The sequence below is a fragment of the Artibeus jamaicensis genome, unplaced genomic scaffold (genome assembly GCF_021234435.1).
Source record: "Artibeus jamaicensis isolate MK-2021 breed Jamaican fruit bat unplaced genomic scaffold, CSHL_Jam_final contig_648, whole genome shotgun sequence".
Lineage (NCBI taxonomy): Eukaryota > Metazoa > Chordata > Mammalia > Chiroptera > Phyllostomidae > Artibeus > Artibeus jamaicensis.
This window is the reverse complement of record NW_026521912.1, coordinates 1,053,545-1,076,248: the sequence shown is the minus strand read 5'-3', so window position 1 is coordinate 1,076,248 and position 22,704 is coordinate 1,053,545. Positions and strand designations below refer to the sequence as shown.

At 53.3% G+C, this 22,704-nt stretch overlaps 4 protein-coding genes across 5 annotated transcripts; 3 read left to right on the top strand and 1 right to left on the bottom strand.

Moving 5' to 3' along the window:
- Nucleotides 1-364: 364 nt before the first annotated feature.
- On the top strand, nt 365-7,704 carry KANK3 (KN motif and ankyrin repeat domains 3). 2 transcript variants are annotated; one of them, XM_037158916.2, is made up of 10 exons: nt 365-410; nt 1,450-2,673; nt 2,753-2,843; nt 3,048-3,245; nt 3,348-3,432; nt 3,980-4,196; nt 6,243-6,382; nt 6,502-6,702; nt 6,784-6,882; nt 7,514-7,704. In XM_037158916.2, exons 1-10 carry the CDS (start codon nt 377-379, stop codon nt 7,589-7,591), a joined length of 2,367 nt encoding a protein of 788 aa, XP_037014811.2. In that variant the 5' UTR covers nt 365-376; the 3' UTR covers nt 7,592-7,704. The 2 variants fall into 2 exon arrangements, with proteins under 2 accessions (XP_037014811.2, XP_037014810.2); XM_037158915.2 differs by having other exon boundaries at nt 1,414-2,673.
- Nucleotides 7,705-7,869: 165 nt separating this feature from the next.
- On the bottom strand, nt 7,870-8,934 carry RPS28 (ribosomal protein S28). Its single transcript, XM_037158920.2, has 4 exons — nt 8,828-8,934; nt 8,693-8,740; nt 8,160-8,293; nt 7,870-7,955 (listed from the first exon to the last, which is right to left on the bottom strand). Exons 1-3 carry the CDS (start codon nt 8,864-8,866, stop codon nt 8,171-8,173), a joined length of 210 nt encoding a protein of 69 aa, XP_037014815.1. The 5' UTR covers nt 8,867-8,934; the 3' UTR covers nt 7,870-7,955; nt 8,160-8,170.
- Nucleotides 8,935-8,974: 40 nt separating this feature from the next.
- Nucleotides 8,975-12,693, top strand: NDUFA7 (NADH:ubiquinone oxidoreductase subunit A7). Its single transcript, XM_037158919.2, has 4 exons — nt 8,975-9,079; nt 9,489-9,538; nt 11,586-11,735; nt 12,487-12,693. Exons 1-4 carry the CDS (start codon nt 9,029-9,031, stop codon nt 12,575-12,577), a joined length of 342 nt encoding a protein of 113 aa, XP_037014814.2. The 5' UTR covers nt 8,975-9,028; the 3' UTR covers nt 12,578-12,693.
- A 2,193-nt stretch (nt 12,694-14,886) lies between these two features.
- Nucleotides 14,887-19,490, top strand: CD320 (CD320 molecule). The gene is made up of 5 exons (XM_037158918.2): nt 14,887-15,089; nt 17,833-17,958; nt 18,236-18,454; nt 18,767-18,913; nt 19,046-19,490. The coding sequence occupies exons 1-5, from the start codon at nt 14,975-14,977 to the stop codon at nt 19,159-19,161; spliced, it is 723 nt and encodes a 240-aa protein (XP_037014813.2). The 5' UTR covers nt 14,887-14,974; the 3' UTR covers nt 19,162-19,490.
- The last annotated feature ends 3,214 nt before the right edge of the window (nt 19,491-22,704 follow it).

The following is a 22,704-nucleotide window of genomic DNA, read 5'->3' as shown; positions in this document are numbered from 1 at the left end:
AAAATTCAAGAGGTCTGGAATGACACCCATCCCCGCTCCACCCCCAGCTACTCTGTTTTTTTTTTTTTTTAATCACTTTTATCTCTTCTTTTGATGCCATTCTTGCCTCCTCCTGCCCAGCAGGCTGAGGCCTGGCACCTGGGTATCCCCATATTCATCCATCCAAAGTTTCAAGGCCTTTAGAGAGAGGAGGGAGGAGGGAAGGAAAGGGCACTGTGGAGAGGGGGTGGCTGGCTGGAGAGGAGCTCTGGAGTCTGTTTACTTATTCAGAATCCAGGCTAACCCTAGAGGCACAGCTGGAGGGTCAGGGCCTGACTCCACCCTTACCCACTCTGGGTCCTTTTTCAGGGTGTGTCTGGTGGGTACTCCAGGAGACATGGCCAAGTTTGCCCTGAACCAGAACCTGTCTGGTGAGTGTACAAAATGGGATACGTGTGTGCACGCAGATCCGCACTTGGTTCTGGTGTGTGGACACAGCCTGCAGTTCACTCCTTCGCACGGTGGCCCAAGGGCCCTTTCTAACCTTCCTTTGGGTAATGTCTGGGCCCTGTTTAAAACCCTCCTGTGCTACCCTATCACATGTGGAATATAATCCAGCTCCTCAGGATGGCCTGGGAGTCCACTCTGTCTGGCCCCAGTTCGCCTCTCCCTACTCTCCCCCATCTTCTATCACTCTGCTCTGCACACTGTCACATCCACCCGTTATTTCAGCCCACCCTGTTCACTCCACCCCTGGGCCTTTGCATGGGCTCTTTTCTTTTAGGAACCTTCTGTCCCCAGCTGATGCCTCCTTATCACTTAAGGGTCAACTTATAAGTCCCCTCCACAGGAAACCTGTGCTGACTAGAGCCAAAGTCATGGGTCCTCTGGTTATTCTCTGCTTCATTTTTTAAAAAATTTATTTATCTTTGGAGGGGAAGGGGAGAGGGAGAGAAACATCAATGTATGGTTGCCTCTCATGCATCCCCTGCTGGAACTGGGCTGCAACCCAGGCATGTGCCCTGACTGGGAATCAAACTGCAATACTCTGGTTCGAAGGCCCACACTCAATCCACTGAGCCCACCAGCCAGGGCTCTGCTTCATCTTATTATTTGCCCTAAGCACCATTTGTAATGATTGTGCGTATCTGTCTCCTGCAAGAGGGCAGGGATTTTTTTTTGTCTTGTTTGCTGCTTTGTCCCCAGTCTAGAGAAGTGCTTGGCATATACTAGGAGCTCAATAAATACGTGTTTGCATGACTATTTGGGTGCACATAGGCATTTGAACTTCAAGTGTTCAGTGGCAGGTGTGCAGAGTTTGGTGCAGTGGAGCCCTGCCAGAGTGTCGTGATGGGGTGGGGGATGCACTCCATTTATCCAGTTGTTCCAGGGACCCCTGGACTGACGCCCCTCACGCCCCTGTCATACCCTCAGACCTGGGCGGCCCTCGCCCATGCCCCTGCCCGACAGGTGGGGCCCGTAGCCCGAGCTCGCCGTATGCAGTGGAGACGCCCTATGGCTTCCACTTGGACCTGGACTTCCTTAAATACGTGGAGGAGCTGGAGCGTGGTTCCATCGCCCGTCGCGTACCAGGAGCCCAGCAGGCACGCCATCTCCGTGTTCCCCGGACCGGCCTCTCGGGCGCGCACAGCCCTGAGCTCTGGACATCCACAGAGTCCCTGGTCAGTGACGACGGGGGAGCTTCGGGCTCACTTTCCCCGAGTGTGCCCTCGTGGTTCCTGCCGCCTCTGTCACCTCGCGCGCCTGTGCGCAACCCGCGTGTCCAGGACACATTGTTGGAGACTAGCAGGCGGCTGGAACTAGCGCAAGCGCTCAAGCCCGAGTTCAGTCCAAGTGGTTCAAGCCTTAGCAGCCCAGTCCCAATCTCCGCCCCCAACCCCGCCCTGGCCTCGCCCGGCCCAGTGCAACTGCAGCTTGTGCGTGAACAAATGGCCTCAGCATTGCAGCGTCTGCGCGAGCTCGAGGACCAGGCGCGCGCTTTACCGGAGCTGCAGGAGCAGGTGCGTGTGTTGCGAGCGGAGAAGGAGAGGCTGCTGGCTGTGCGCAGGCAGCGGGAACCCAACAAAGAGGTCGAAGCGTGCCCGGACAAGCTCGCACAGCTGCGCCGGCTCACCGAACGCCTAGCCACCTCTGAGCGCGGCTTGCGGGCCAGGACGGGCCCCCAGGTGGACGGCCCTGAAGAGGAAGCTCGGTGGCACAGAAAGGACGCACTCCAGTCCCTCGACGGGGCAGCGGGGAGCCCCGACAGGTCACCCCAGGCACGGGATCCTGGAACCCAGGCCGTGCTGGGGACCCAAGAGGCGGGAACCCAGGCAGTGCCAGAGACCCAGGAAGCCAGTGTGGAGGCAACCCCCAAGACCCTTGAGGCGGACTCATGGGTTACCGAGGCATTGCTGGGGCTGCCCCCTGCAGCTGAGCGTGAGCTTGAGCTGCTGCGCACCAGCCTGGAGCACCAGTGTGGGGTGAGCGAGCTCCTGCGGAGGCAGCTGGGAGAACTGGCCTGCAAGGATGCGAAGGAGGCAGCGGCTGGGTCTCAGCTGCATGAGGCTGCCACCCAGACCCCATGGGATTGTGTTGAGAAGGCCACGCAGACCGATCCTCCCACAGAGGCCCCTTTTCTGATGCAGAACACACCTGTACTCACAGATGCAGACAGGGCCATTGTGCCCACTGGTGAGTCCTGACCCCTCTGGGAGGCCTGGCTTGCTGGTCACCGGACTCGAACTCAATACCTTAATCTGATTCCTGGCAGGCATCCTTAAATCCATCATGAAAAGGAGAGATGGCACCCAACCCAGCCCTGGACCGAAAAGCCTGCAGTTTGTTGGAGTCCCCAACGGAGAGTGAGCATTTTCCCCCTCCCCATGGCAGCATCTGAGGGAATATAGATTGGGGTTAGAAAACCAGCTTTGCCCCTCTCTTGCAGTGCGGTCTTGGCAAGCCTCAGTTTCCTCATCTGAGAAATAGGGACAGCCACTCCCATCTCACAGGGCTCCAGAATGAGCCCACAGGGGAGGCTCAGTAGATGTCTCCCAACCTGCCCCCAGGTACGAGAGTTCATCCAGCGAGGAAGACAGTGACAGCGAGGATGGTGCTGCTGAACCCCCGGGGAGAAACTCCTTTGGCTCTGGGGATGACAGCAGCCAGGGATCCGACTCTGGCACCTCTGGCCCTCCCAGTGGTGGGGTTGCCCCGGAGCCTGAGCCGGACTCGGAGACAGAGCCTCTGCTGGGTGCACAGGGGAGGTGAGCAGCACCAGGGACATCGGAGTGGGGACAGTTGTTTTCTTTCCAGTTTCCACATCCCCGCTCCCACCACTCCTGAGTCTCTTCCGATTTCTTCAACAGGTGCGAACTGAGCCCACGATTGAGGGAGGCGTGCCTTGCGCTGCAGCGACAGCTGAGCCAGCGGCATGGAGTCCCCTGCGATGGTGTGAGTGTGAGGCGAGCCCTTTATAGATGAAGTCGTGGGCCCGCCAGGGACTTCCCCTGACATCCTTAGGGAAGTGCCTCGGTTGCCTAGAGTTGGGGGAGGGTCCTGAATTGTCCCCCACCGTCAGGGACCTCCACCAATCCCAGGCTCTCCAAAGGGATCTTTGCCCCAGGACAGCGCTAATTTTATTTTGGGGAGGGGAGGGGAGGGGGGAGTAAGAGAAGCAGAAACTTTAATTACATATTTGATAAATTGTTGTTTGGGAGAAAAGGACATCTCTGATCCTGGTTCCCTAAAAGGGTCGCGCCCCAAGCATTGTTCCAAGTCCCAAGCTCTGTCCTGGACTCCTCAAACACAAATGCTCACTGCCTTCCTCCAGGATTTCCCACGTCCCAGAATCCTGTTCCATGAGCCTGGGAACCACCTTGTACTCCCTTCTCCAAAGGGTTGCAGCCCCATGTGTCCCCATGGCCCTCCTCAGATGAGCAGTGACCATCTTCCCTGCCTCAGCTGGGACCGTGGCTGATGCGTTTCCCTGTCCCAGCAGGGCGCAGCGCATCTGGTGGCCATGGAGTGGTTTCGAGTGTCTAGCCAACGACGTTCACAGGCAGAGCCTGTAGCCCAGGTCCTGGGCGCTGTGGCGCGCCTAGGACCGGAGCTGCTGGCACATGTGGTGAACTTGGCAGATGGCAACGGAAACACAGCCCTGCACTACAGCGTTTCCCATGGGAACCTGGCCATTTCCAGCTTGCTGCTGGATACTGGTCAGCATGCAGGAGGGGTGGGCAGGGTATCAGATAATGGGTAAGGGGCACCAAGGAGGGCCTGGACAGGTCCCAGCTGGGAAAACCTGGAGAAGCATGCCGAGGGCTGTCCAAGCAAATGGCGTCGTCAGCCCTTCATTGGAGGTATCAGGATCCATCATGGATTGACCTCTCGAAGCTCTGGGCTCCTGATCTTTTTCACTGTTTCCTGGGGGAGGGAATTACAGGGTTTTGAATTATGTCAACCTAAATCTAGGGGAATTATTTAATCTCACCAGCCTGTGGCTTCCTCAGCTGTGAAATCGGGATGTATTGCTTCCCTCCCTCTGCAGCTGTGGCTGCACATGTAGAGCAGTGTTAGGTATGCAGATGGTTAGTTAATGGTCACTACTCCTGTACCTGAATCTCCAGCCCTCATGCATACCTAGTCCCTGAGCCCCCATGTCCATCAATCTGCCACTCAGGTCTTGAGGGAAGAAGGTACTCACTGGTCAGGGCTTTAACTACCACCCTGGGCTGGCCCTGTGCCTTGCCCTCTACTGGTTCCATCTCACACATTTCCATCCCAGCCGCTGGAGTAGATACACAGCTCCAGGGTGTTGCTCAGCCCTCAGATATGTATGGAGAGCCTACTAGGTACAAGGTGCAGTGCTGGAGTGGGCCACACATAAAGCTGCTTTTCCCATGGGACTCAGCAGATGGGACAATGGACAGCAGACAAACCAACTGCCCAGCAAGAGCCCTTCTGAGTGCCCTCCTTCAGGTCCAGTAACCTCTGGGGCCCACCACTGGGATGCCTGTGCTCTGTCCTCTCCCCTATCCCTAAACCGATTCTTCCCATCCTTGCAGATCTTTTTTTTTTTTGACTTACTTGTTTTTAGACAGAGAAGGGAGGAAGAGAGAGAAACATCAATATGTGGTTGCCTCTCATGTGGATCCCACTGGGGACCTGGCCTGCAACCCAGGCATGTGCCCTGACTGGGAATCAAACCGGTGACCCTTCGGTTCACAGCCCATGCTCAATCCACCGAGCTATACCAGCCAGGGCCCATCCCTGCAGATCTTGGCTGGTCAGGGAACTGGGGCTTGGGAGGAGACGATGCATAAATTTGAGTTATTTCCTGGGCACCTCCTGCCTTAAGGGAGAGGGTGGCTGTGGCAGATGGCAAGGCAGGCATGGTAGTCATTCATAAGAGGCCCAAGGCCCATTGGACCCTTTTACCCCCACTCTCCACCACCTCTCTCCAGCACCCCATTTCTCAGCTTCCACCTCTCCAAGGTGTCAACTTGCTGTCTCCTATCCCCCAACCCCAACAATCCTTGACTTCATGAGACCATTATGCATTGTTCCCCATCTCCTTGGACAATCATAAGGGCTTAGGGTCCACCATAACGATCTCAAATGCAGACAGTTTCCAAATAAGGTCACATTTATTGTATGGGGGGGTGAGTGTGTAGGACCTCAATGTATTTTGGGGAGCATTCAATCTATAATATGGGCTCAGGGCAGGGGAGAATCCCCGAGAGACAACAGGAGTTATGTAACAGAGCCTCAGAGGACATGGTGGCCCATGGCCTATATTTCAGGAGCAATGGGGCCCACAGGAGCTCAGCCAAATTTGTTTTCATCTGCCTGACTGCTGTATGGAAACTAGGGGATTTGGACCAATTGGTACGGTACTCTAGGAGAACAATGATGGTGGCTTGGTAGGTAGAAGTCATGAAAATATTCCTCATTGAGCGACTGCAGTGTGCCAGGTATGGTCTTACTGGGAGACACAGCAACAAAAACCAAGTTCCCACAGCACTTTTGAAGCAGGGAGTGGAGGGCTTCACTAAGGTGAGATCTGCACAGAACACTGAAGGGGGGGGAAGGGAGGAGCTATGTGGCTCTTGGTAGGAGAGCCAAGCAGACAAAGGGGACAGTCAATCCATGACCCATGATAACTACCCATGAAACTGACACTGGGAGAGAGGTGAGTGGACCAGGCTGGGCTAGGGGTGTGGAGGCCTCTCAGTTGACTGATCAATCCCCTTTTCTCCCAGGGGTCTGCAAGGTTGACCTTCAGAATCGAGCAGGCTACTCAGCTCTCATGTTGGCTGCACTTGCCTCCGTGGGGCACAAGGACATGGCTGTGGTCCAGAGACTCTTCCACATGGGCAACGTCAATGCTAAGGCCAGCCAGGTGGGTGGACACCTTCCCTAGCTCCAAGCCCAGAGGTCACTTCCACTTCAGGAGCCAACCGTCTTTGACCTCCCTTTGCCTAGAGCCCACCTAGCTCTGTCCTCTTCTTCACTCCTCAGACAGGGCAGACAGCCCTCATGCTGGCCATCAGCCATGGCCGACAGGACATGGTGGCGGCCCTGCTGGCATGTGGGGCAGACGTCAATGTGCAAGATGTGGATGGGGCCACAGCGCTGATGTGTGCCAGTGAGTACGGGCACCTGGAAACCGTCCAGTTGTTGCTGGCCCAGCCAGGCTGCGACCCTGCTCTCCTGGATAATGTGAGCCTCTGTAGGGCTGGTGGAGGTGGCAGGTTGCCCATGCCTTGGTTAAAGGACTTAACCATCCCTATTATTCTTCAGGAGGGCACCAGTGCCCTGGCCATGGCCCTGGAGGCTGAGCAGGATGAGGTGGCCACTCTGCTACATGCCCACCTGAGCTCGGGCCAGCCTGGTTCCCTGGTGAGTGCAGTTCCTGTACCAAACCACAAAATTTACAGCTGTACATTGGGGGAGGCTACCATGTGTGCTCTAGGAAGGTCTCCCTTTCTGCACCCCTAGGGCAACAGCGGGGTGGTTATCAGGGAACCATGGATCGCCTATGTGGCTGGGACAGTCCTCTACTTTATAGGTCATGAGCCTGAGGCCTACAGAGGGAAAGACCCATGATCAGAGGAGAGCTATTAGAGCTTCTCTGTTCATGAACTCCTGTTACTGCCCCCAAGGAAGCTCATCACTAAGGAATTAGGGAGTCTGGCATTAGGCTTGTTGGGGGGAAGAGGACGCAGGTCCCCTGCAAGGGAGTGCTCCAGAACTGGAGACTGGATGAGCGTACCAGCAGCAGGCGGAGAGGGGAACACTCAAGTTTGTCCCCAAAACGTAGAGATACTCAGAAGGCAAGTGCCAGACCCTTTTCAGTATCTACATAATCCTGGCTCCACTGTGGAGGGTGGAGTTTTTCCTTAGAATTGACCTCCTTGTGGAAAGGAACAAGACCTCCACTGTTAAGCATCCTTGAGTCTGAGGCAGCAGAAACCCACACCATCCTGCCCACAAGAGATTGTGACAGGACTCCCCTACCCCTTCTCACCAGTCACCCCTGGACTCTCCCACTGCCATGCCTGGTGTAAGTGAAGGCAGTGACAATGGAGAAGACCCCCAGACTCAGTGAGTGGCCTCGCACAGTGAACGTGGATGGGGAGGGGAGAAGAAGCGGCCAGGGTTTGCTGTCCAGTTGCTAGACCTGGTCCAACGTTCTTCCCTAATAAAACATTTTTAGCTAAACCTGTATCTTGTTTTAGGAACATATACAAACACACGGTTCCCTCTCAAAAAGAAAATGCTTTGTTGCTCCCTCTCCCCCAGTTTTCCAGAATGCAAAAGGGTCTGTGACCACCTAGCTGCCCCGCTGGAAGGTTTTATAGGCTTAGGGACAACTCAGACAAGAACTTGAATTTACACGCAATACAAATGCTTTTATTAACAGTCAAATGGCATCCCCAGGGGCCATGTCTTCCACCTAGACATCCAGGACCCTGTAAACAGATCCAAGCATGAGATGCTGACAGGCCTCCCAGCAACAGACAATTCCCTCGCCTGCTTCACTAGTTTCAGTAGCCCTTTTCTACATCCCCACCCCACTCCCAAGAGCCCTTCTTCACCCGTGGGCACGGCAAAGCCTCTCTACCCACCAACTAACAGGCCAGCTCTCAGTTTCCCCACTCCAGTACTGCACTCACCAGACGCCAACTCAACGCAGCCTCCGAGCCTCTCGTTCTGACTCTAGTAGGGTGAGCACGTCGCCCTCGCGCACGGGGCCTTTCACGTTGCGGATGATGGAGCGACTCGTGTCGTCCATGAATTCCACGCGCACCTGATGGGCCCACGAAGGGAGAACGGAAAAGAGGGTGGGCCGGCCAAGGATAACAATCATGGGGAGGGCAGGAAATGCGGGTTAAAGGCATACAGAGGCTGTCCCAGGGATACTTAAAAGGGGCCTGGGGCTGGCTAGCAGGTAGGTAGGGCCAGGCCGGGGAAAAAAGCTGAAAAAGGAGGAAACATGGCGAATAAAGTTCTCGAACGCCAAAGCCGGCCACGAGGGGGAAAACTGCAGCTGCGGGTCCGGGTCCGGGGATGAGATCATACTCGGCGGAGCGCAATGGTCGCTGGGACCAGCTGACCCAAGAAGAAGTTCACCAGACCTCAGACCCAGCTGGCAGGGCCTTGGTGAGGGTTCGGACCCCCAGGAACCCGGACGCCTCCACCCGCTCACCTGCGTGCACTGGCCCTGAGAACCGGTCCTGCCCAGCACTTTGGTGACCTTGCGGAAGAAGTGAGAGTCAGACCTGGTCCACTTGATTACCCCTACCCCCTCACTCCGGCCCTCAAGACCGACACCCCACCTCACCCTGGCTAGTTTGATAGGTTGCACACGACTCGTGTCCATGATGGCGGCAGCGGTTCGGGGGAGAGGAATCACGTGCTTTGAGGAGATCCTTTATACGGCGTCCGGACCCCGCCCTCCCCGCTCTCGCGAGACCTTGCACTCACTTCCCGGCAAGCCCTCGGGGGAAGTGACGTTGCCGGCGCCCTTCAGTGTGGAAGGAGGATGGCGTCCGCTACTCGGTTCATCCAGAAGTTACGGAACTGGACCTCTGGGGTGCGCTGGGCTGGAAGGGCCGAACTGTGGGGCTGGGAGTTCCATGCGCCCAGGACCCGCTTTTTTTACTCCCTCTTGCACCCGGGGTCTGAGGGCTTTAGTGCCGAGATCCCTCTTGGCCACAACCCCTGGATCAGACCGGGACCCCCAATTTTTGACCTCTTCAGCCAGGGTCAAACCCGCCTCCAACCCCCAGGCCTTAGCCGCACCAGACCTGGCATCTCCCTAGTTCCAGACCTTACTAGTCTGGGATCTGATGGCCTCGGCCCCCTACTTTGCTCTTCACAAGGCCCGTATCTTTGTCTTTAACGGCCCCTCCGTCGTCTTCCCTTCGTTTATCTACCCCTGGGCTGTCCCTCTCCTTCCCTGAGGTTCCCTTTTGGCTGACCTTCCTTTCCTCCTCCCACAGCAAGACTTGCAGGCAAAGTTGCAGCTGCGTTACCAGGAGATCGCCAAGCGGTGAGCACGCCCCGCTAGCTGCTCAAACCCTCACCCAGTCCAGCCTTTCCTCCATCGAAAACAAAACCCGTGCTCTTTTAGAAGCCTGAAACCTGGGCAAAAATCCTGTCGCCAGCTTTCTGGGAGGCTGCGCAGGCGGGTTTGCCTTCAGTCTTGCTGGACTTCTGATGTAAACTGCTGTTCTTGGAAACAGCCAGACTGGGTGAGAATTCTGTTTGGGAAACCTCATTGTGATTTGCACTCTTCAGTGTGACCTTGCCAGTTAATGTTATCATGTCCAAGGTACTGATAAAAAAAATTGAGGTGTGGAGACTAAATTATTCCCTTAAAGCCACTCAAGCTAGAAAGTGACACCTGGGACTTGAACCCTGAAGTGTCTTGATTTCAAACTCATTTATGTCTCCAAATACTTGATATTTTACAAGCCTTTGTCATTTCAGTTCCTTGGGGATACCAGTGCAAACAAAGTTCTTGACCTCATTCCTTCATATCCTTGGGAGAGACAAACATAGTAGGGAAATAAACACGGGACAAAAGACATTCTGGAATGCTTTGAAGGCAAAATCAATGAGTAATCTGGAGGGTGGCTACCTCTGGTCCTGTAGTCAGGAAAACTCTATTCAGGAATTGACATTTGGTTCACTTGAATTATGAGAAGGAGACAAAGGATAGTTACTGAAAAGACATTCTTGGCAGCGGGTACAGTAAGCACAAACCTGTGAGGCCAGGCAGAGCCAGAAGTAGGAAGGAGTCCCCCTGGCTGAAACACGTGGAGGAAAGGGGGTTAGTATATATGAAGTCAGTCGCAGGCAAAGCTAAGGCAGCCTGGGAAATTTGGCAGGAAAGGAACAGAAATAGCATTAAAATAGCCAAATTTATGTGAATGCTTACATGGTGTGACTAATTCCTAGTATCAAAAGTTTTGAACTGCTTTTCTATCCAGGGTTTAGGCCCGCTGAGGAAAGGGTTTTGAAAACTTCAGCTTCTTTAGGATAATGGTGCTCACTAGTGATTATTAGGGCCTTTCTGTTGGGGGCTGGATTTTGTTTCTTTGTTGTTTTTTTCCTCCAAATTAGCAATAATTACACTTCCGATAAACCTCACTGGTTATGATGCCGCACTGCGCAAAGCTCCACACTGGTTCTTTGTACCTTTTCTGTGCTACTTGCTGAAAGCTGTGACCATTCCTACATAGTTCATCTCTGCACTCCAGGATTTAAGCAAATTAGAACATCCACATAGGATATTATTTGAAGTGTTAAATTTAAGTTTATTTTTACCTCTTTCTTTTTTTTTAAAGTATATGACTACCACTTGTTTTAAGAAAAACTTAAATCCTGGCAGAAATATTATCAGACATAAAGTTTATTTTCTTAAATTCACCCAGGATTTACGCTAGGCCAGGACAGAGCTCTGTTCACCCCCTCTCTGGCTGCAGCCACCACGAGGTAGCAGGAAATATGAAGGCCTGGGAGGTTTGGGGTACAAGGTGTACTTTGAGTAACAAGCCTTGATCCCAGCAGGGTTCTCCAGAGAGTTCCTGAAACAGCAGGAAACCCAGGAGTTCTGTAGTCAGCCTTTGGGGAGGAATCCCTGCAGAATGAGCTATGTTTGGATCTTGTTGCCCAACTGTTTACTAACTACTGAATAGGTGGTGGGCAGAGCCTGGCTTCTTCATTTCCTAAGCATCTGCAGGTAGAAATGAGGCCAGCTGCCAAGCTCTGGGTCATGGTGGGGTGGGAACAGGCCTAGGTGTTCCGTCTGGGCCTACCCCTTCCATGGGTTTCACAAAAGGTTGTCCTCCCTACCCACCACATTTGGGGCAGGTTGGGGACCTGCAGTGGGGCAGGCCCAGACATCACTGTTCAGTACCTTCGTATATAAAACCTGGGCTGCCACCTGTTTCTAGGCTCTGGCCCCTCTATACATGTCCCTCCAAACCAAGGGATACTCCTGGTCTGCAGTCTGTCCCAGTGACTCAGGTGACTGGCCCTTCTCAGCCAGGCAGTGACAGCTTTTGCTTTAACGCCCATGTCCTTTTCCTCAGAACTCAGCCTCCTCCCAGACTCCCTGTGGGCCCCAGCCACAAGCTCTCCAACAATTACTACTGCACTCGTGATGGCCGCCGGGAAGCCATACCACCCTCGGTCGTCATGTCCTCACAGAAGGCCCTGGAGTCGGGCAAGCCAGCAGAGAGGTGAGAACACCACACACCTCTCCTGCAGCCAGACCTTTCTCTTCTGCTTTTCAGGGTCCCATTAGTTGAGCATCAGCTGTGGTGGGGACAGAGGCTTTTCTTTCATCTGCAAACTCATTTGCTCCCCACCTAGCTGAGTGCAGGATTAGGACCTCAGCCAGGGGTGGGTCTCCTGCACTTCAGAAGAAGGGCCAGGGTCTTTTCAAAGGCCTGGGAGAGTCCCAGGCATTGTTGTTTTGTAAGTTTGTATTCTTTCTTTAAAAAATTTAGGTATAATTGACATAAAACATTACATTAGTTTTAGGTATACAACATAATGACTATATTTATATATTGCAAATTGATCACCACAATAAGTCTACTTAACGTTCATTACTTCACACAGGTGAAATATTTGTGATAAGAGCTCTTAACATCTACTCTCAACAACTTTCAAATATACAATTCAGTATTATTAACTGTAGTCACCATGCTGTATATTATATCCCCAGGGCTTATTTATTTTTGTAAATATAAGTTCGTACCTTTTAACCCCCTTTGTTTACCTACCACCCTCCACCCCTGGCAACCACCAATCTGTTTTCTGTATCTATAAACTTGTTGGGTTTTTAACTTTTTGTTTGTTTAGATTCCACATATAAGTGAGATCATAAGGTACTTATCTTTCCCTGAGCATGATATTTCACTGAGCATAACACCATCTGGGTCCATCCATATTGTTGCAAATGGTAAGATTTTATTGCTCTTTCAGCTCAGCTGTGGCAGCCACTGAGAAGAAGGCAGTGACACCAGCTCCTCCCCTGCAGAGGTGGGAGCTGTCCCAAGACCAGCCTTACCTGTGACACTGCTCTGGACCACCTGACTGTGCCCCCAGAGCCACCTGAATGCTTCCCCTCCTTGTCTTCCCTCTTGGGAGAATGTGACCTAACTTATGACAAATATATCGTGCTCTCCAGTATCACTTATATTTTTACTTCTTAAGCGACACTGGGTTTATTTGGATTTTGAGGTGAAGTTGGTGCTATACGCTCCAGGGTCAGGGAGGGATAGTGAGTGGTTCTTGGGCTTCTGGGTAACGTGTCACAGAGATGGATGACATGTGCAGGAGGCCTTGAGTTGTCTCTGTCCCTTGCCCAAGGGCCTGAGTCTCTCCCTGAGAGTGATGGGTTGGGGTTCAGAGGGTTTAGGAGGCTCTGACTGTGAAGAACAGCAGGGCCAAACACACCGCTCACTTACCTCTCTCAAGAGCTTTTCCATCTGTTGCTCATATGGACATTGGCCAGTACCCTCCCACTGTGGCTCCTGTCTGACTTTGACCACCCTGCAGCTCAGCATTGAAGGCAAGAGGAGAGCAAGGTGGCTCACCAGTAAGGCTCACCTAGGGTGGTTGAGGAAAGGCCTCCCTGAGCCAGAAGCCTTTATGCTCAGGGCCTGAGGGACCTGGAGAGGAGGAGAGGGGTGGTGAGGCAGTGTCAGGCATGGAAAGGAAAGGGCCTGTGACTTTGGAGGAATGAGCAGCAGAATCAAAGCCAAAAGGAAGTGACCTGTAGGGATGTGTGTCACGGCTGCCCCATGAGAGAACCCGCAGCAGGGTGAGATCAGCTGAGTGCCAGGAGAAGGCAGAGGAGCAAGGCAGGGCAAGAAAAGGTCACAGCCCCAGGCAGGAAGTGTAAGGGTCCCAGAGTGGGCATTTCAAATACTAAAATCTCAAAGCTCATCAGAGGGAGAGCTGCATAGGCTCAAGCCCCTGGGAGACTTCGTGGAGGAGGTGGGGTTCTGACTGGGGCAATTGAGTTGATTCAGGAAGATATAGAAGGTTGAGCAGGTTGTGTGGAAACCACAAGGAGGGCAACCCCGGAGGGCTTCAGAAGACCCCGAGTGTGCCACTGAAGGTTTCAGAATAGTTTTATGACCCAGACTTGAAGTTCTTCGAGGGAGTGGAGGAAAGAGGGCTGACACCTGAGTGCTTTCTGTGTGCCAGGTGCTGTTCTGAATGCTTCCTATCCAGGATTTCAGCTCCTTCAGTCTTGTGGGGTCAGTGCTGCTGTCAGACCTCCACAGTAGAACTGAGGCGTGGAGAGTCCAGGAACGGCTTCAGCTTTTCTCCCTGGACACCAGCTGTCTCCCTTACCAAAGTGCTGAGCCTCTAAGGCTGGGTGCCCTCTACCCCCACTCCGCAGTCCTATTTGCACCCTTCCCACCTGCCTCTACATTTTTGCTTCTTACACCACTTACCCTGGGAAACTGGGAGATTATTTTCAGAAAATATAACTATTCCAAAAGCAGCTATAACTTCCAATGTTTTCAGATAGTGGAGTGTGCCATCCACCTGCAAGTAGAGCCCCTTCTGCAAAAACCTGTACGCTTTAGTGTGGCTTCCCAGGAGACTTGGGGGGTGGTGAGTACTTCCATAGTTGTCCTAACGCTGAAAGACAAGTGAGTGACTTGGCTCCATGGGATCTTGCCAGCAGTTGCACGTGCTGCTTCTGAAGGCAGAGCTGTAGGTAAAAAGTATTTTCAAGAAGAAAACTCAGCAGCCAAATCAGCTAGAAATTGCTTTATGTGCCTCCTGGGTGAGTGTGAGAGGTGAAAACCCAAGGGTTGTCTTCACATATCTTGTTCCCAAAGTGAAGACTTATACTTCCCTATTGAGGTGGGTACATGTGGGCTAAGTCAGCGAGTGTGGGTGAGCGCATCCAGGTGTCAGGGTCAGGACCGAGGATGGAAACCAAGGTCTATATTAAGAGTCTACGACTGTCCTAGGCACTTCGGACACAAAACCAGCATTCTTGCCTTCCTGGACGTGTCATTTCAGTGGACGATCAGACACTAAACCAAAACAAGGAAATAAATATTTACTGTGTAGGGTGCAAGAAAGAAGCAGTGGGAGGGTGGGGGTGGGACGTGCCTGAGGGGAGTTAGAGAATTAGGCAGTACATTTACTTAATGCACAGAGAACATTAAATGTGAGCAGACACCGACAAGTTCATGTCCATTCTCCTTCCCCCTTACCCTTACCTTTCGCTACACCGCGTCACTGGGAGAAGATCGGAAGAGCCTCAAATCACGAGTCTCCTGGTATTCTGGCATTTACGGTAGGCTTAGCCTCAGGCCCTCCGGGCCCCGCCCCCGACCCGGGCCCCGCCCCCGGCCCGTAATTGCGCCGGCGCTGGGATTAACTCTAGGCCCTGATTGTGCTCCGCCCCGCGTGGAGCTGGGGAGGCACATTGAGAGGCTGGATGGCGCGGCGAGGACCACTGCGGAGCGCGGTTCTGGGCCTGGTGCTGGGGCTGCTGCTCGGCTCGGGGCTGGACCTAGAGGCTGCCCCGACCGGGTCCCCGGCCCAGACCCTAGGTGAGTAAGGTGCAGGCAGCCAACGCGTCTGTCCTGCCGGGAGCCTGGCTTCATCCCTGCGCGCCGGCACCGCCTCCCCATTCGCTGCGCAGCTAGTCTGCCCCAGACACTTCTCCCGCGTGTGGCTGTTGACTCCGTAGACGGGCGGCTGTGCCAGCCTTCACGAATGGAGGAATCCACCCTCCCCCTTTAACTACCCTGCTTGGCCCTGCTCACACCCCGCACTTGCTCTGCTTTGTTGTGACCCTTCGTTACCTCCAAGCCGCCCTTCAGCCCACCGTGGGCTGGAAGGGTCTCTGTAGGCTCTAGTTGTCCGACCTCTAACACTGAAGGACTGGTCACCTGGTACCTCCCGCAGCAGCCTGCTTTCCAAACCCTCGTGTCTGAGCCGAGGTCATGTGGCTGTTCCTTGTGCAGCCATTCCCCTGCCTCCTTCCAAATCTGCACTTACTAACTCCTTCACTTTTGGAAAGGTCTCCCTTCTCGTGGCCCCTGGCCTGTGTGATGTCGGTGGCTGTCTCTGAGGTTCCCAGAGGCAGCTGGGAGGGTTAGAGCGGCCCCTCCTGACTTTCAGGTGTGAGCTCAGGTTCACTCACTTAACTCGCTCCTCTGTGGGTTCCCCTCTTATCTTGTCCCCTATCTCACCCCCAAGTCCCTTCCTTTTCTTTTTCTTTCCATTCCTTCTTTCTCTCCTTTTTCTCTTTCTTCTTAATTATAAGGGAAAGTTTATTTAGAAAATTACAGAGGTAGTGGAAAGGAGCCAGCTGGGCTGCATAGGCTCAGCAAACGAGTTACAGAAGGGCCCTTGGAGCTTAATAGAAAGAAAGGGGAAGGTAAGGCATTTGTGGGCAAGAAGTGATGGGAGGGAAAGGTGCAGGTGTGCTCCTGAGAGGGTGAGTGCGCCAGTCTCTGCCTTTTTCATGTTAAATGTTCCTTCAAGGAAGGCAGGACTCATGTTAACTAAGTACCAAACTCTTTACACAAAAACAGTCTCCTCAGGATCCTGAGGTAAGGACTCCTAACTGCCCCATTTACAGATGAGAAAACAGGCGGGGAGAGGAGGTCACTAGTCAACTGTCTGGCACCCCCCAGATTTACAAGGTGGGATCAACTCTGCTGCCCACTTTACATAGAGACACACACTCCAGCAGGCCAGGGAGAGAGGTCACTGCCCATTTAGTCCAAGACTGGCTAGGCCTGGGAAGCAATCCAAGCTTTGAGGCCGCCATTCCTCCAGGGCAGGGAAGGAAGCTGGCTCCAGGTTGTCTACAGCTCTTTTGGGATCCACTGAGCTCAAGGACTGTGTGGCCTATAGCTGCAGCTGGGCCTGGGGGTCTGCAGAGGGGCCAGCTGTGGAGAGTGGAGTTTTTGGAGGCTCAGGCCCTTGTGAGTTAAAGTGAAAGGGGCAAGCAGATCAGCATCAAATGGAGTGGGACCAGGCTAGAGCCACGCTAGGTGTTGGCCACCTGTCTTGCTGTACCGAAGAGGAAGCCTAAAAATCACTCCCTTGCTCTGTCCCTCAAATTCCTGCCTACTGGCTCAGGTTCCAGTTCCTCTGGAACCTTCTGTGCTCCTTCAGATCAGCATACAGCCCAGGCCTCGTTGTGGGTGGTGGGGGCGGTCCAGGAAGGCTCAGATCTCATGCCAGTATGATCTGTGTCCATTAATTGTCAGGTACCACCCTGGGCTTTCAGTCACAAGGTCATGGTCCTGACACATTGAGTGTCCAGTCTATTCTGTACCAGTTTAAGGACCATTGAGAAGCAGAGCCTCAGGGGTCTCTGAGAGGGGCATGAGGCTCCTCCCAGGAAATAGATTGAGATCTGAAGACTGAGGAGGAAATCCCCAGGAACTGAAGGGAGAAGAGTGTACTGGGCCAGGGAGCAGCACTGACAAAGGCCTCGTCTGGAACAAACCCAGCCCTTGAAGAAGCAGGGAGGCAGCCAGGACAGAGGAAGCTTGGCGAGGAGAATGTGGGGGGAGATGAGGTTCCAGTAAGGGTTCAGGGCTGGGCTAGCTCCTTCATAGCACCTTGCAGGTGCTATGGAGAAGGTAGGATTTTGTTGTAGGAGGGTTGGGGGACTAGGGAATGGCTTTGAGCAGGGGGCATGTGAGAGGGGGTAACAAATGATGTGACTCTGAGAGGTTCCAGTGTTTGAGTGAAGATAGGGTTGGGAACCTGGTGAGGAGGTGGGACATTCAGAGCAAGTGGTCAGATCTGGGAGGAATTTGGGAGCTCAGTCAACAAAGCTTTGTGACGAAGCAGATCCTTTACATAGGGCCTCAGTTTCCCCTTTGTTAAGTAGGTGGGATGTAATGGGCCCTGCTGACCCTGACCATGGGCCTGATCCTGGGCAGGTTCAGAGAAGGCCCTTCCCCAAATCTGTGTAACCATAAAGCTAGGAGAGACTCCTGGGGAGACCATGTGGCCATTTGGAACCTGGTAGTGACTCTGGGATCAGTGAGATGTGGGTTCAAAGCCTGAGTCTACCAGTGGTCCTACTGCCTCTGGTCTTACTTTTTTGTAGTGTTTTCTGTAGACTGGGAATGGCAGTAGAACCTGCCCAGTAGGCTGCATGGTGAGACTGTGAACTCTGACTCCAAGCCCCACATTTAGTAGGTACTCAGCAAAGGGTGGCCACCAATGTAGTTCCAGCACCCTGGGACCTTGCCGTTGACCACTGAACTTCTGGAGAGGGTCCAGACTAAGGCCTCCCAGCTCTCACTCGCGTACATCTCATAGGTCCCAGCCCAGGTTCCTGCTCTCCCACCCACTTCCAGTGCCGCACCACAGGCTACTGCATGCCCCACGCCTGGCATTGTGATGGTGACTGGGACTGCCCCGATGGCAGCGATGAGGAGGAGTGCAGTGAGTGACCACTTTCTGGTGTGGGACTTGCAAGGGTGGGACCATGGGAGGCGGTGCTTGTGGAAGGGATGTGGCTTTTAGAGGGCACTGTGGGACGGTTTGAGGGTGGATGGGGCTTGTAAGGAGGGAAGTCTGGGTCTCTGGCTTCAGAGGAGGTGGGTTTACAGGGAGGTAGAGTTAGTGTGGTCTTGGAATGGGAGGCTTGCAAGGGAGTGGGGTGTGGAGTGTACCTGGGACTTGTGGGGGCATTTGGGACCTGACCCATCCTGCATTCTAGATGGGAAGCCATGCAGCCAAGACAGTCAGTGCCCACCACCTGTGGACAGCCCCTGCTCCTGTGACAGCATTGATGGCTGCAAGAACCTCCCCAACTGCAGCAGCCAGCCCTGCCGGGCAGGGGAGCTCCGCTGCCTGCTAGGCGGCACCTGCATCCCACCCACATGGTTGTGTGATGGCCACCCAGACTGTGTTGACTCCAGTGACGAGCTTGGCTGTGGTACGAGCCAAGGGACTTCGTCACAGCAGTAATGGTGGGGAGGGCTGGTCATTAGATAAGGACATCTGATTGCCTTCTGGTGTGTGAGCAGACTGGGAATGTGGACATGTGCATCTGCTCTTGTCTGCATCCCCTCAGGGGCAGTGAGAGGTCATTTCTGGTACCTGTGCTTACCAACTTCACCCAGTCTAGGATGGAAGATGAGCCTCAAGGTCCCCCTTAGGCACCTGAAAGTCTGTTCATCTCCTGCCCCCCAACCCCTATGCCCTGGGTGTCCCCTCCCAAGCTAATGAATGCTTGAACTTATTGCAGGAACGGAGACCCCCCAGGAGAGCACGTCTGTGGGGACCCCTGTGACCCCAGAGAGTGTCACCTATCTCAGGAATACCACCTTTGGCAGGGTCCAGGACTCAGTCCAGTCTAGAAGTCGAAGTGCCTACGGGGTTCTCACAGCTGCTGGTATGATGAACAGGCGCCCCACTCCCACTCCCTGGGGAAGGGACAGGCTGCAGACCCCAGTCCCCATGCATTGGGAGCTTGGTGGGGCTCCTCCCACACCCTCACCCATTCCCATCTGTCTTTCTCCCACAGTGGTGCTCAGTGCAGGTCTGGTGGCTGCCACCCTGTTTGTGCTGTCCCAGCTCTGTGCTAAAGGACTCCTAAGCCCACTGAAGCTGCTGTTAGAGAGGAATACTTCACCCATCTGAGGATGAGCTCTTGTTGTCATGTCAACTGGGCCCTGAGTGTGGCAGCTGTGGGGACGCACATGCAGCTGCTGACACACCAGCCTGCGGACATGTGTTCTTCTGGCCACATAGCACTGCAGACCTGAGCTCCTGAAGAAGTGACCCCGGAGATTACAGGTGCCTGACCACTGCCCCCCGCCCCCCGAATGTGGAGGGCCTGGATGGAGAACATGTGCCAGCTGGAACCAAGGGGTTGTCCCCAGGCCACTCCGGGGTCAGGGTGGCCCTTGCTTGGACACTGCCGCTGCCCCACCCTATCTGAGGGTGGTGATTAAAGTTATTTCACATAACTCTGCCTGCCTCTGGGCCTCTGTCTCCACTGGGACAGCTTGGGCTGTGGGCCACAGCCTCCTCTGCATGCAGCACCCAGCATGGGTGCCCCATCGGCCACCCTGCTTCCTGGGACCCTGAGCAGAGGCAGTGGAGGGATCTGCATTACTTATAGGCTCTGCAAGGAGAGCAGAGCTTGGCCGTTGCCTCCTGGAGTTCAGGGGGGCTCTCTGCCCAGTGTGGCCGTCAGGTATGATGAGGCCAACAGCTCAGGGAGGACTGCCATTGAAAAGGCATGTCAAACCTCACAAGGAGAGGGTGCCACCCAAGGAAGCTCTTGGACAGTCTGCAGGCAGAGAGTGGGGGAGGAACATAGGCCAGAGTGTGCCCATCAACATATTGGATTGTAGTTTCCACCAGAAGGAGTGGGCACAGTAGGGTGAGCGGGCATGGGTCTCTAGTGTGTATAGTTTTAGTGGGCTTGGTGTGGGCACCATCTGTTGTGTAAGTGTTAGCCTGTTCACAGGGATACCTACAGCTCGGAGGGCCAGAGACACTCACCTGGGTCCTTGTTACTCCTGCTGCCCATGGGCATTTCCCGACCAGAGCCAGGCTTAGGGCTCTACCAGTCTGGTGGTTCTGAGTATGATCCCAGGAAGCACCTCAGCAGCCATCAGGGACTTCGAGGACCAAGACTTTTTATTACTCGTGGGTCCTGGAGCTAACATGGCAGCGTCTGGACCACATGGCGTGGTTAAACTTGCCACGGGGTGCACACATGGACATGGGGATTGAGGGTGAGGTATCTAGGGTTGTCTGGGCTCTCTATTGGTGAACTTAAAGCATAAGAGCAGAAATTAGGGTATGGGAAGGGAGAAGCAAGGTCATGCAAGTTGTGGGTTATCTAGTCACCCAGCACTGTCTGAAAGAGGGTCTTTTATATGTAGGAGCAGCCTGATTCCTTATCTGGTTGTCTTGCCAGTAGCTATGTTATTAGATTGGCATTGTGTTTGTTCAAGAGTAATACCCCTGGCTGGTGTGGCTCAGTGGATTGAGTACTGGCCTGCGAACCAAAGGGTCGCTAGTTCTATTCCCAGTGGGGGCACGTGCCTGGGTTGCAGGCTAAGCCAGGTCTCCAGTGGGGGGCACTCGAGAGGCAACCACACATTGATGTTTCTCTCCCTCTCTTTCTCCCTCCTTCCCCCTCTCTCTAAAAATAATTAAATAAAATTAAAAGAGGAATGTATTTTGAAATGGATGCTTCAGCAAGCAAAACGCTTATTGTCAGGCTTACACCAATTGTCTTTAGTTGGCACCTGGCCCCTCAGGTGATCAGGGCACAAGGATAGTGGCTCTGGATTGGTTGGTTTGCACATGAAAGGTGATTTGTTTGCTAACTCTAGGAACTAGCTAACTCCTATGGACTGTCCCCGGTTAGGGAGACATCAACTGCAAGAGCATCAAGAATACGGAAAATAAAATTAATGTACTCGTATATACCCTGACTACTGGGTGAGAAGGTGAAGCCCTGCTTTGCCCCTCCATTTCCTCCTCCTCACTGAATGAGGTGGCCAGGGCCCCAGGAGCCTCCTTGTGAGGCAGTGACCTCACTGACATCCTTGGAGGTGGACTGGATATCTGTCATCAGCTGGCCCCACACAGCCCAGCACTAGGGGACACCCAGCATCCCACACAGGGTCTTGGGGCTCCTAGGCCTGGCTGGCAGCGGGCTGGTCCTTGATACATGATGCTAGGAGAGGAAAGAGCAGGTGGGGGCACCAGGAGGGCTTCCTAGAGGTGGTAGAGTTTGATTTTGGGACCCTGCTCCCCATGGGAGAAGGTGTTTGAAGAGGGTTTGGGAGTCTGGGCCAGGGGCATTGTGCTGGGGGCTGAGTTATCTGGGGCAGAAGGAGGGAGGCTTGGAAGGTGGACTGCAGCCAGGAGGGGCAGTTGACTGACAGCGGAGCAGGGGGTGCCCCACCTTCTGGGGTACAAGGCCTTCCCTCTGCACCCTGAGCTGGCCAAGACATCCTGCCAAAGAGACGGAATGGTGGTGGGTTTTTAACAGCTGACAGGAAGGAGTTATCTCAAAGCGCAGGGTTTTCTTGTTTCTAGGTGTTTCGGTTTTCCTCCTTTGCTTGGGCATGGTCAGCTGCAGTGGGCCAGGGGCTATGAGGCCAGCTGCAGGTGTCATACACCACCTAAGCAGAGGCCTAAGATTTGGATATTTCTGCGGTGTCATGGGTTCTCAGTTATCAGAGGAGCCAATCGCCGCATGCCCAGAAGCTCCCAACAGTCGTCAGTATACTGTCATAGTTCTCTGGCCTGGCTGGTGGCTATCCCCCTTTTTTTAAATGTTACTATCATTTTATTTTTTCAATGAAAACATTTTTTTCACTTAACACTTGACATTCAACATTGGTTTCCGGTGTGCAGAACAGTGGCCAGACATTTATATAACTTATGAAGTAATCCCTCCATAAGTCTGGTACCCATCTGATACCACACATAGTTATTGCAATATTATTGACTATTCCCTATGCTGTGCTTATATCCCTGTGATTATTTTGTTACTGCAATTTTTACTTTTTAATCTCTTTCCCTTTTTTCACCTAGTCCCAAACCCCCTTCCCATCTGGCAGCCCTCAGTTTGTTCTATCTCTGTGTTTGTTTTTGTTTTATTTGTTCTGTTTTTTTTTTTTTTTTTTTTTTTTTTTTTTAGATTCCACATGTAGGTGAAATCATATGGTATTTGTCTTTTTCTGCCTGACTTATTTCACTGAGCAAAATATCATCCATGTTCTCACAAATGGCAAAGCTTCATTCCTTTTTATGGCTAAGTAATACTCCATTGGGTAAACATACCACGGCTTTTTATCCACTTGTATGTCGATGGGCACTTGGGTTACTTCCGTATCTTGGCTATTTTATACAGTGCTGCAGTGAACATAGTGCATATATCTTTTTAAATTGGTGTTTTTGTTTTCCTCAGATAAATACCCAGAAGTGGAATTGCTGAATCATAAGGCAGATCTATTTTTTATTTCTTGAGGACCTTCCACAGTATTTTCCACAGTGGCTGACCCAGTCTGCATTCCCACCAACACTGCACTAGGGTTCCCTTTTCTCCACAACCTTGCCAACACTTGTTGTTCATGGATTTATGGCTGATAGCCATTCTGACAGATGCGAGGTGATATCTCATTGTGATTTTAATTTGTGTTTTCCTGATGA